Genomic DNA, 13,739 nt, shown 5'->3' on the forward strand with positions numbered 1-13,739 from the left:
AACTCAGCAGTCAGGCAGCATCTGTGGAGAGAACCAGAGTTAATGTTTTGGGTCAATGGCCCTTTATCAGTTAACTCAAACTCGGGTTCTCTCCACAGATGCTGCCCCAACATGCTGAGTTTCTCCATCATTTTTTTGTTCTTATTTCAGTTTACCCACTGTTATTTTTAAACGGATTAAATATTTATCTGCACCTTCTGCTGATAAAGGACAGACCCTCCCTTCAGGGGGACAAATTAATGTAATTATTAGCAATATTGCAAAGAATTTATATGTGAACAAAAGGATAAGCAAGTCCAATACTTATGTCTAAGCTTCAACCAGAAGCGATTTCACAGAAATTCTTCAAACGGACCATATAATACAATCTCAATTTTATCTCAATTTTCCCAGTTGATGAATTAAAATGTAGTCTAATGAAATCAAGCATCTGAAAAGATTTGAAGCTGATCCAATGGTTGGTAAAAGAAAAGACTAGCATTTAAATCATGCTTATGACCACTGGATGTCTCAAAGTGTTTTACAGACAATGAAATACTTTTTAAAGTGTGGTGAGGCACCAGCCAATAAGCAAACTCCCACAAACAGCAACGTGATAATGATCAGATATCTGTTTTTGGAACATTGATTGGAGGGATTAATACTAGCCAGGATACCAAGGATAACTCCCCTGCTCGTCTTCAAAACACTGCCCTGAGATTTTTTTGACATCCACAAAAGGCGGTGACAAAGGACCACTGATATTATATCATTATAGACTCTTGAAATCATAAAATTCTGCAAAGTCCTGCCAATAATTATCCCATATTCTTAGAACTATTTGAACATTAATGCATTAGAGGCTCATGGATAATTTAGACATTAATTTTTAAAATTTATTCGTTCATGGGATGTGGGCATTGCTAGCAAAGCCAATATTTGTTGCCCATCTTGAATTGCCCTTCAACTGAATGGCTTGTTAGGGCCATTTCAGAGGACAGTGAAGAGCCAATCACATTGCTGTGGGTCTGGAGTCACATGTAGGCCAGACCAGGTAAGGGTGGCAGATTTCCTTCCCTAAAGAACATCAGTGAACCAGGGTTTTAACGACAATTGACGATGGCTTCACGGTCACTGTTAACTAAGACAAACTTTTACTTACAGATTTATTAATTAAATTCAAATTCCACTAATTGCCATAGTGGGATTTGAACCCATGTTCCCCAGAGCATTAGCTGGGATTACTAGTCCAGTGACATTATCACCAAGACATTGTCTCCCCAAGATATTATATATTACATAGATATATTACATGAAACAATTTCAGAGGCTTACCAAAAAGATGGTCTAGGTTGCCAATGTGTTAGCAGTTTACTTCTGATAACTCAAAGGCATTTTGTGTCATAAAATTTAAAATGATCCAATTATTTGAAGTAAGCAACTTTGAATTTGCACCTTCTTTAACTGGTTGAAATGGAAAACACATTCCAAAACCACTAAGTCACAGTACACATTGGAGCTTATATATTTGCAAACTTCCCACTTGTTTGTAGAATATGCTAAGCCAGCCAAGGCCAATCCAATTTCCAAGTTAATGAATCAATTCATTATACACACGATTGAACTTCAATTGTGAATTGAATTTTGAACAAGCATCAAATTAAAAAGCAACAGACAATTTTCAAATGCAACTGTGGCTTCCCATTAATTAAATAATAAGTGCCATTCTGATTTCCTCTCCTGCTACAATAAAAAAAAGTACACAATCAACCCAGCTGACAGTAGTTACCACAGCCATTAAAGGAAATATGTGGGAGAAAACCACAGAGCTACAAGAGAAACTATATGTAGGCACTGAAGTTATTAAAAGACTAACCTCAAATCCATTTTTCCAGACTAAGGGAGACCTATTTCATACGACAGTCTGACATCAGTATTCAATATTGTCTTTAGAGTTTTTCAAACTGAAGACAGACCTATAGAACCACTTGTTGACTTTCCCTCTGAAAGCAGATGCAAGTAACAGATCTCCACGTGGTTCAAAAATGACCAAGTGGAAATTTCCAGCAGGCTACTCCTGCTAACTCTCATTGCTTTGTTGAAAAATATTGAAACTATCTAGTATAGTTTCAGGTCCAGCTCTTTTTTGTATAAAGCAGAAAATGGGGGTTAAGTGGCACTTTATACAGCTTTACCAACTTGACTACATTTTTCTCCAAGTCAGAAGGCTCAACTTTAAATACTACTGTGGACTGGAGCACTTAATTTAGGCTGACAGCTTTAGGCACTCCTGCTCTTCAGATCCTCTAATATCTGTAAAAGGAAAAAAAAACCTTGCATTTATATAATTCTTCTCAGTCTCAGGACATTGCAAAGAATGTCAGACCTAATACAGAATTTAAGTATAGCCACTCATTTTTTGGAAAAAGTGGCAGCCAATGTGTGCACAGCAAGGTTCCAGAAACAGCAACAACAACAAGATAAATAACCAGGTAATCTGTTTTAGTGGCATTGGTTGAGGAATATATGTTGATTAGGACATCAGGGAGAACTCCATGCTTTTCTTTGACTATTACCTTGTAATACCCATTGGAGTTTAGTAGAGCGAGAGGTGATCTTCTTGAAACATAAGATCCTGAGGGTAGATACCAGGAAGACGTTTCCAATTGTGGGTGAGACTAGGACTATGGGATGCCGTTTAAGTTTAAGAGTGAGATGAGGAGAATTTTTTTCTGAGGGTTGTCAGCATGTGGAATTATTTTTCCTAGAGAAAGTGGGGGGGAGAAGAGGTACAAATGCGCTTCCTGCGCATGGTGAAGTTGTTACTTGATTTTGAGGGCATACCCAGCACTTTCCCCTAAATTAGCGCATGGAATTTTTTTTGCCTCACCTTATGCTATGATTTTATAAAAGGCGTTTTGAGCTAACTGATCTATTCTTGTCCAGGGTTTTTTGGAGGGACCTGTCTTGCCACAACTTCTGATTTACTTGAGATATCTGTTAACCTAGCACAAACTGAGGATCCAAAATGGAATCTTCATAGCCTCAGTGGTTCAGCAATTCACTAGACAAATGTTGCTGCATAACTTGAAGAGTTATGGTTATTTTTCCATGCACATGCAGGCCTGCTAAGTATTTCCAGCATTTTCTGCTTTTATTTCAGATTTCCAGCATCCTCAGTATCTGGCTTTTATTTTAGGTCACCAAGCTACCAGATTTTAAAACCAAAACAATGATGATGGCAAAAGGTTCTGTCCTATGTTCACAATGTCCAATGAAGCTATGCTGTGCTAGGAGGCATTTCCATGGAAATTTTCAGACTTTGTTTTTCATTGGAGTAGTTTTCAATAGAAACAATAAACAGAAAAATTGGGAGTCTGATGTGGCTGTGATTTTAAAAAAATACAATTCTGTGGGTACAGATATTGGATAGCTATCCTATTCCATGCATGAGAGTGTTAACAAGCCAATTAAATCCAACAGTACAAAATAACAGCAGCAACTTAAACATTTCCATACAACTACTTGTATTTGTAATGCTTCACAAGGTCATTATCAAACAAGTATTTGACAGAACCCACCTAAGGAATATTGGGATGTGTGATCAAAAGTTTGATCAAAGATAGATTCTCAATGGTGTTTTAAAGGGAGGCACAAAGCATGAGTGGGCACACAAGTGAGCCAGAGATTTAGGGGGAAATTCAAAAATATAGAGAATGTGGACAGCTGAAAATTGGGGATTTGCAAGAGACCAGAATTAGAGGAGCATCAAGATCTGGGAGAGTTACAACAGGTCGGGTTACAGCAAGGACATGGAGAGATTTAAAGATAAGGGTAAGAATTTTAAATATAAGCCCTTGCGAGACTATTAGCCGTGTTAGGTCAGCAAGTACAAAGGTGATGTATGAATGGGACAGGAGAGGATATGACCAACATTGTTACGATTTATAAAGGGTGGAAGAGTTTCTAAAATTTATGGAATTATTGAGATAATCCAAGTCTGCTGATAACAAATGCATAGATGAAAATTTCAGCAGCCATTGAGCTAAGGCAGGGGCAGGAATGGGCAATATTGAGGAGAAAGTAAGCGATCTTGGTGACAAAGGATATGGAGTCAACAGCTGAGCTTTGGTTTAAACAGGATTTTGAAGTTGTAAAACAGTCTGGTTTTACCTGAGACAATGGCTAGAAAGGGAGATGGGGTTGGTAGTTGGAGAATGGTGTGTGCAGCAAGGACCAAAGACAAGTGGCCAGGTTTTGCAGTCAGCACCAAAGGAACCAAAGTCTGGTGGCTGCCTACAAACATTTGGTGAGCATTTTAGTGGCAACAGTGCTTCTTAGAGATTATTTTCAGCATTGCATCCTCTTTAAGGGATCTGGGCATCTGAACAAGGCAAAAAATACAAAGGCTCTCCAACCAATTGGACTGAGGAATTCCTAGAGACAGGCACACTAAACGAAGTAGTATAAAATCATGTACAGAATCATATGAACATACATATGAATCTATGAATTAAGAGCAGAAGATGGCCATTAGGCCCCTTGAACCTGCTCCACCATTCAATAAGATCATGGCTGATCTGATTATGGCCTCAATTTTATATTCCCACCAATCCCGGTAACCTTCAAGTCCTTTGTTAGTCAAGGATCCATCTAACTCTGCCTTAAAAATATTCAATAAACCTGTCTCCATTGCTGTTCGGGGAACAGAGTTCCAAAGACTCATGACCCACAGGGAAAATAAATTCTCCATCTCCGTCTTAAATGGGAAACCCCTTATTTTTAAACAGTGTCCCCTAGTTCTAGCCCCTTCCCAAAAGGGAAGGCATTTTTTCAGAATCTACCCTATCAAGTCCCCTCAGGATTTTATATGTTTCAATGAGATCACTGTCAATCTTTTAAACTCCAATGGATATAGTCCCAGCTTGTCCAATCTTTCCCCAAAATAAACAAGCCCCATCCCAGGTAGCAAGTAGAGTAAACCTTCTCTGAACCACTTCTAACAAATTTATTCCTTCTTTAGTAAGGAGGCCAAAACTTTACACGGTGCTCCAGGTGCAGTCTCACCAACACCCTGTACAAAACATCCCTACTTTTATATTCCATTCCCCTTGCAGTGAACAACAACATTCTATTTGCCTTCCTAATCACTTGCTGCACCTGCATACTAACTTGTGTGATTCACGTACCAGGACACCCAGATCCGTCTATCTCATAGTTCTGCAACCTCTCTCCATTTAAATAATATGTTGTTTTACTATTCTTCTGGTCAAAAAGTGGGCAAGTTCACAATAAAGATTGGAAAATAAAGAAGCGATCAAGAGAAAGATAGAAGATATGCAGAAAAGTAGTTTTAAAAAAAATCTCCAGCACTAATGAAATTCTCAAGGAATGAGATCCACATTTGTAAAATTAAATGTTCAAAGACAGAGAACTATCACATCATTAAAAATTTACTGAATCCTGAATGCAACAGTCTTAAATTTTCTGGTGGATTTAATGCCATTAACTTTGGTTTCATCACCGAGTCTATCAGCACAGCCTGTGGAGGCAAGCCTGTCTCCGATAGCAGCTTCTGGTATTCCATGTTTAAATACACATCTGCAGGGGCTGCAAGCTGCTGTCCAATTTACTCCATGATGCTGTTAGTGTCACTGTTATTCTTAAAGCAAAATCTGGCGCAACAGTTTATTGGAAGAAATTTCTGCTCATCCACCATTGGATGCCTACCAAGTGGCATGACAAATCAGAGGTAAAGGGGGCAAGAGAGGAGGTGGCAAGGTAGAGCTGGGAGTTGTCAGTACACATGCAGAACGTGATGTGTTTTCATATAGTGATGTTATAGGACAATCTGAAGATGTGAATTAGAGGGTAAGTTGCTGGGGTCTCTGGAATAAATGGGAAGAAAAGCCATTAAAGGAGATGGTATCTGACTGGAGAGGTAAGAAATGTTAACAATCTTATAAAGCTTATAATTTTATGTTTTGGGACTGTCTTTAATTGAAGGTAAAATGAAGGGGGCTTGTGACCTGTTCTGAAGTCTGCTTAACAATTAAACCACATAGACTTGCAGTGAAGAGATTAAAAGAGGCCCCAGATTATTTTATGGTGAAGCAAGTGAAGGTATTTACTCTTGGAGACAATGGCAGCAGCCTGTGTGCTAACAGTGGATAGGTTGCAAGTCTCCGAAGTCCCAGAAAAGTGTTCAGAATGTCAGGTTATAAATGTTGTGCTTCAAACTATTCATTTGATTCCAAAATGAGAGTTGAGCTTGCAAGGATAGCTAATCAGCACTTCAATCTATATACAAGGCCTATGTATTCATGTTGCCATGGAAATGGGTTTTGAGAGGAGAAAGGTTTCTAAGATATCCCTGAAAACTCTGACAGTTTATCTGCCAGGATCCTGGAGGGAGAGAGGGAGGCCAACTATAGACAGCAAGACGCTCTGGTTCACCACACAGAAATGGAGGTGGTAACTCATGCTTGGATTGGAAAAACCAAATTTGTGGCAAGTCAAAATGAGGTGGAAGATTTGCTTAGCTTTAGTCAGGGGGAGAAGTCTCCAGGTAAACTGGCATCATGAAAGGAGCTCTGGAATTACAAGTTTCCAGGCTGGGAAAGGAAAACATTGGAAGTAAACCCTCAGGAGCTAAGAACCATGGTGGATTGATTCTGGGAGAATTAAATGTCTACATAAAGGACAGTGTAAAGGTGTATACCTGTTGGTGTCCATTTTTGGTTTTGTTAAAAGTTCTTTTCTGCAGTTTAAAGTATAAGTTGCCTGAAGAATAGTTTTTAGTCATAAGTGCATTTAGTCTGTTTGTTACAGTAAATGTCTTAAAATGTGAAATTGTGTTATGTCATCAATTCAGCTATTAACTGGGAGTTCAAATTTCTTTTTAAAAAGTTATCGATTTCTACGGGGGTCATAACAGAATGGACACAGGAGAGGCCAGTTCAACCATGAAGAATGGAGGAGACATGGTGAAAGATCATATGGTCAATCATTTAAAAAGGCTTCAGCCTGACTGAGAATAATCAGCAGTGATGGTGCATCATGTTCACAGTCATGGATTCAGTCACGGGCTATCATATGACTTTGAAAAGGTGTTTCAGTGCTGCAGCAGGGGTGGAAACACAATTGAAGAGGTTCAAAATAAAAAGGAGTTGCAGGAAACTTGGGCATTGTTTTTGGAGGCAGCAATATGCATAACACATGTTATCTTGCCACACAGTCCTAATAAATGAGGCAAAAAAGTTCTTTGAAGAGCATCAGTGCATCATGGGGGTTTGGATTTTAAGACAATTCTTAAAATTCAGGTTTTCTTTAAGGATTCATATCTTGTCTTTCAAAGTCCTCATGATATCCCCAAACTCTTCAAAGCTAATTCCTTAACTTTCAGCTGATTTGCACTCACAAAACAGATAAATGACCGAGTAATCTGTTTTGAATGTATCATTTGAGGGATAAATGTTGGCTATGCCAACAGGAGAACTCCAGGTTCTTCAAAGATTTTAAAATTCTCGTTTTCAAATCCTTCAATGGCCTCACCCCTCCCTATCTTGGTAATCTCCTCCAGCCCCAAAACCCTCAGATACCTGAGTGTCTCTCATCCTGGTCTCTCGAACATCCCCAATTTTAAATTACTCCACTATTCATTTCTGCTGCTAAGGCCCTAAGGTCTGGAATTCCTATTTTAAACCTCTACCTCACTTTCCACTTTTAAAACACTCCTGAAAACCTACATACTTGACCAAACTGTTAGTCATCCACCCTAATATCTCCTTGTGTGGTTGGATATCAAATTTTGCTTTATAACGCTTCTGTGAAGCGCCTTGGGAAGTTTTATGTTAAAAATGCTTTAAAGATACAAGTTGCTGCTGCTGTTGGATCATGCAATGTGTAGTTAAAACTGATCAGGCGCTTGGCACCTTGGTTTAATGTCTCATTCAAAAGATGGCAGCTCTGACAATGCAGTCCACCCCCAGTAAGGCAAAAAAGTCATAGGAAATTCAGGAAATACTTGCCAAATATAAAAAAATGTCTGAACAGAAGGGCTCAGGCACAATGGCTAAACTGTACAATTGCGAGTTCTTGAACTAAGTTAGTTGCAGTTTCAAGCTTTTAGTCAACTCCTGGTTATTTTGAAAGGTTGAATACATCCAGTACACAGTCAGTCATATGAATCTCTCAAATATTATGTCTGCACATACTCATGCAGAGGGGACAGCTACTTACAATCCTCCAAAGTTACTAATTTAACCACTGGAACTCAGAACTATAATTAACGAGAACAGTCAATAACCAAAATAACTAGTTTAGAGGAGTGTTTTGTTAAATTAAAGCACACACAATACCATTACAGTTCATTTTTACAAAAGGAAAATGGTTGGGTATGAAATAAATGACAAGTTAGATATTTTTAATGAGAGATGGGTACTATACAAAATAAATATATTCCTACAAAGTAGGAAGGGTTGCATCACTGAATAGATAAGTAGAGACAAGAGGTACAAAATTAAAAAGCGGTAATGATAAATTTGTACAAAGTATTGGTTAAGCAATAGTTACCGTATGGTAAGCAATTCCGTGCACTCCAATATCGAAAGAACTTGAAAGCTTAAAAAAAAAAGCAGATTCACAAGGATGGCGCCAAGCAGGGGTAACTAGAGTTGGAGCAAAGGATCAAGATATGAAGAGTATTTCCATTACAGCTAGGTGGTGGGTCAAGAGGTTTTATTTGGAAAAAGAAGTGTCCTAAATGTTGTGAATGTGTGCATAAAGAAGGACTATTCCCTTTAATTGGGGATTCAGTGTTGACTGGTTTGACAATTTAAATTTTTCATTACAAGTAGAGATCTTGTTAGGAGAACTGCTTTTACAACACACAATAGCTGTAGCACAAGATACTGTACCACACAGAATTGTTGGGGCAGAAACTACTGCATCTTTTAAAGGGAGAAACTGGATAAACAGAATAAGATGCAAGTTTAAGGGGAGCACAAAAAGTAGTGGGAATACTGTGGACAACTTTAGCAATGAGCTGTCACATACATAATAGACTGAATGACCTCCTATAGCTTTAAATGCAACTGAAAAGTGTGGGAGAGGGTGCAGAACAGGGTAAGAAAAAAGTTTGAATTGTACAATCCCCCCACCTTCCAGACACATGCACACAAGGAGTTAAATTCCATGAAAGTAATGCCAGGATAGATCCGGAGACCAGCAGGAAACCCGCTTGGATCTGGTGGGAAACCAATTAAGGCAATTAAAAAAAAGTAAAGGGCTTATTTAACACAACATTCCCAGCCAGTGCCCAGGTTCCATGTTACTTTTACATCTTGTCAGTTTGAAGGAGGCAAGTGCATACTGGGAAGTCATTGTTTGTTGGAAACTTACCTGATAGCAAGCTTGTAGATAGCCACAGTGAAAGGCTGAAGCCAACTGGAGTCATTCCTTCAGCCTTAATACATCGATTTCTTTGGGAACAGCAGCTTAGTCTGTAACTATCAAGTGCCTTGGAGTCTACAGAGCTCAATTTCAACTTCTTGCCTGCAAGACTTCCCTTCAATACATGAGCCACTTATTCCACAGTTGGTTGAGCCTCTAAAAAGGGGAGGTGCAGTCTGCTCCAGCCCAGCACAGGGGCAGCAACTCCAGCAGCACTGGCCTTTGAAATAGCCACATGCGGCTGCACTAAACAGAAGGGATGGACAGAGAGCTGTAACTTGAAGGTGACAATACCCCCAAAAAAGGGTCTAAAGGCCAATGGTTTAGCTTCCTTGACCTCTCCAAACAACAGTGCGTCAGAAATCTCAGGTTCTCAAGGCAGGTGTCACATTAATCTTTTGCCCCAGACTTATCCCACGAGGAACAGGTGATCACACATTTCCTGCAGCTGTCAAGTTGTCTGTAGCCCTCAATGTTTTCTTGTACCCAGCTCTGTCTAGGGATCTACTGGTGACATCTGCAGGATTTTACAATCTGTAGCCCACAAGTGCAACATCCCATAACTGCATCACCAGGTCACCAATTCCCTGTTTGCCAAGGCCTCCAGCTATATTTGGATGAAGCCAGTCACACTCAGAGTGCTGGTATCTCTGCTTCACTTGCAGGATTTCTGCAAACCCAGGGGGTGATTGCCACATGAGTGCAATCAATCTAGACACTAACTGATCAGCCATGTGTCTTTATTAATTGAAATGGCTTCCACTCTCTTAATGTGCAGCTGGTCTGTGACCACTACAAGAACATCATACATGGGTTTGCACTGTACTGTGAGCATTGTGTGCTTCAGCAGTCTCCGAAGGTGTACTCTCCACCAAATATTCTGACTGGTTGGCTCCTAGGAGACAAAAGGTAGCCAGAAAGGACCTGGCTGCTGACCCCAGTGAAGAACCCTACAACAGAAGCACAGGAGAGTTACAATGGAGCAGTGTCACCACAACGCAAACTAGAGAACAAGCCATTGGCTTGCTCAAGGTGAAGTTCAACTGTCATGCCAGATCTGGACATGCTCTTCAAAATACCCCAGGGTCTCCAGTGCCCATCACAACATGGCGATGCAGATGCAGAGAGGACTGGATACAAAAGGGAGGTGGACAGCGTCAGGTGTCCTCCACTCAGGAGGAGGAGCCTGATGTGCCGTGGATCCTGCAGTCGCAGATCTGGCTGCTAGGGAAGCCCATGACAGGCTCATCCAGCCACACTTAACTTGAAGTGTGCTTGCAGTAACGTGAGCTCTCTACCAAGGTTCCTGTGCAACACCACCCCCAAATAAACCACCTTCCCACAATCACCCAAGCACCGATTAGGTACATCCCTTTGTCAAAGCTGATCATTCTATTGACCAGAAAGAAACTAAACAGGGTGAATGGGGGACCTAACAAAGAGGCAATGACAACACACAGTTCACATGAACTCATTCTTTCATTCAAATAAAGGGCATTAGTGAAACAGTAACACGGCAATAAACACCCAAATAAATCCTTCTGTGCAACTAAGGCAGCTTCCTCTTCATCTATTAATTCTAGGTGGGGCAACTATTATGGCTTCACCAACATGAGAGACAGGCTGCTCGTTCCCCTGCTCTGAAATGAGATGCCCATGGTGGATGTCCTCTGGGTTTCAGGTTGCATGAGGACCTGTCAAAGATGGACCCAGCTACACCTGTAGTGGCAGACTCAGTCATTGGGGCAGGAGGCAGTGTACATGATTCTGTCCGAGAGGAATAGGGCAAGGGCCCATTGTTTGCAAGGTAGAAACTTAAATCTGTTTGTCAAGTGGTGAAGTGAAGTAAAGAATTTCAGATAAATATGAATAAATAATTCTCCAGACAATTGAAAACTCCACTTTCTGAAGGACTTTCCCATTCACCAGAAAAATCTAAAGGTTACAGAATAGTTTCTTACCAGAGATAGCTGGCTTACATTACCACTAGTCCCTCTCTGCCAGGCTGCCTCTAAGCAGAGCATTTTTTCCCTAACTCTTCCTGTCCCCCAAAGTCTATCACAAATGCTAGTGTCAATACAATGAAATGTGAATTACTTTCAAGTGCTCACGTCCTGGCTTGGGTGTGTCACAGTAAGTTCATAAGCATAGAATTTTACAGTACAGAACTTGGTCATTCAACGGCAATGTTAGTCTTTATGCTCCACACAACCTTACTCCCACTTAACTTATCTCACCTTAACACAAGTCCATGAGGAAAAAAGTAATGGGAGATTATCTAGTTTACAGCTAGATGCATGAATGCTATCACCTCAATTACTCTTTGTGGTAGCAAATTCCATATTCTCACCACTCTCTCAAATTCCTTATTAAATTTGTTAATGAATATTTTACAGTCATGGCCCTAGTTTTTAGACCCTTGGAAGTGGAAACACCTTCTCTATTTTTAACACTCTCCAAACCCCTTCCGCAATTTTAAAGACCAAAATCAGGTTTCTCAACAGTCCTTCCTTATCTAAAGAAAGCTGCTAAGTTTGTTCAGTACTTTTGGATAGTTGGTACAGAGCAGTTCCATTGCCTCTGGAGAAGTTATTCCAGCCAAGCTTTCCCAGTCAGATCATCAGACATGGATCTCCACAAGTAGAAAAAAATCTAACAACATGGAAATCTTTCAGCTCAGATTTTTAATCAGATACACAGAAAAACTGGTAACACATTAAAAAGACATGGCTATTCAAGTAACTAAATTAATTAGCTACAGTTTGATTTACAAAGTAAGTATTTCTCCTCGAGACTTTCACATTTTATTTCTAGTCTTTCTTTAGGAACTGGCAAACAAAGGAGGAGGAGGAATGATGGCAGAGTGGAGTTACAGCGGTAACACTCAAGATTCAAAATAAATATCTTCTCCTTCCAGCATGGAGAGTCCAAACAAAGTAGGCTTAGGAATAGGAGTGGATAGTAAACATTTCAAAATGATATTGGAAGATAACTCTTTCAGATCACTGTCCACCAGCTTGGGAATTTAAAATGAGAAATCTATTAATTTTATGTTTGCACAGGCAAATGGATGAATGTGCAAATGTTTATTGAACAAGACTTCAGTATTTTCACTTCAGATCTACTAAAAACAATTTTTTAAAGAATGAAAATATAACTGTGCAATGTTTGACTTGAGTGACAAGTTTCCCCTTGTGTGAATTTTAACAATCTTCCATCTTCTTTCCATAAAAATCACAAGTCTATTCAAAGAACCTTAATTAGGCCACTAATTCTTTTGGAGTTTTGGACTTTATTCATTTTTTGGGCAAATTGGAGCATACAACATAGCCATTTAGTTCCTTGAACTCTTTTCTTAATTGTTTAAAAAACTTACCAGAGCACAAAGCAGATCTACAGCCTCTAGGATTAGCTCTTGGTGACCAATACGAATTACTCCTAATTCTTCAAGATCCTGATGAGTAATCTGTAGAAGCTGCTCACCATTTATCTTCTCTCGCTCAAAGTTGTGAGCATAGCACTGCAAGTAATCATCCAGCCCTACACAAGAAAGACAAATATTAAATATTTAAAGATTCATTTATTGGAATTGGAAACTGATCACTGTATCACCTATTCAGCATAAGTCAATGTATGCTCAAAGGTAAACGCTTTAGTTTCCAAAAAGTAATTAAAAGGACAAGGGCTTCAACAAGCATTTTCTAGGCATAAAGCAACAACAATTTACATGTATATAGCAACTTTAACATAGTGAAACACCCAAAGATGTTTCACAGGAGCATCAAACAACATTTGACACTGCCATATAGAAAAATATTAAGGCAGCGGACCGAAAGTGTAGGCAAAGAGGTAGGTTTTAAGAAGTGGTGTTAAAGGATGAGAGAAGTAGAAAGATGGAGCTTTAGGGAAAAAATTCCAGAGCTTAGAGCCTAGACAGCTGAAGGAACAGCCAGCAATAGCAGAGCAGCTGGGGGGATGCACACTAAGCTAGAATTGAAGGAGCACAGAGGTTCCAAAGGCTGGTAGAGCCCAGGTAAATTACAGGCACAGGAAGGGACAAGGGCATGGATGAAATTAAGAACCAGGACAAGGTTTTAAAACTGAGACATTGCCAGGCTGGGAGCCAATGTATATCAATGTCAACAGGGGTGATGCGCAGACAGGACTTGGAGCAAGTTAAATATAGACAGCATTGTTTTGGGTGAATTCAAGTTTACGTCGGATGGAAGACAGGCGGCCTGCCAGGGGAGCACCGGAATAGTTGAGCCAAGAGACAAAGGCAAGGATGAGAGCATCAGCAGCAAGTA

The 13,739-nt window shown here is 39.8% G+C and overlaps 1 protein-coding gene across 6 annotated transcripts in view; it reads right to left on the reverse strand.

Annotated features, from left to right (window-relative positions):
* cnksr3 (cnksr family member 3) overlaps positions 1–13,739 on the reverse strand; it is a 180,399-nt gene that overhangs the window by 104,476 nt on the left and 62,184 nt on the right. For 5 of the 6 annotated variants that reach the window (XM_041214157.1, XM_041214142.1, XM_041214171.1 and 2 more), the window contains one exon: positions 12,809–12,972. The exons of the other annotated variant lie outside the window; for it this stretch is intronic. In XM_041214157.1, coding sequence (XP_041070091.1) covers positions 12,809–12,972 — 164 coding nt within the window. The remainder of the gene's footprint in view (positions 1–12,808; positions 12,973–13,739) is intronic. 6 annotated transcript variants of the gene reach the window in all.

This window comes from Carcharodon carcharias, chromosome 2 (genome assembly GCF_017639515.1).
Source record: "Carcharodon carcharias isolate sCarCar2 chromosome 2, sCarCar2.pri, whole genome shotgun sequence".
Taxonomy (NCBI): Eukaryota; Metazoa; Chordata; class Chondrichthyes; order Lamniformes; family Lamnidae; genus Carcharodon; species Carcharodon carcharias.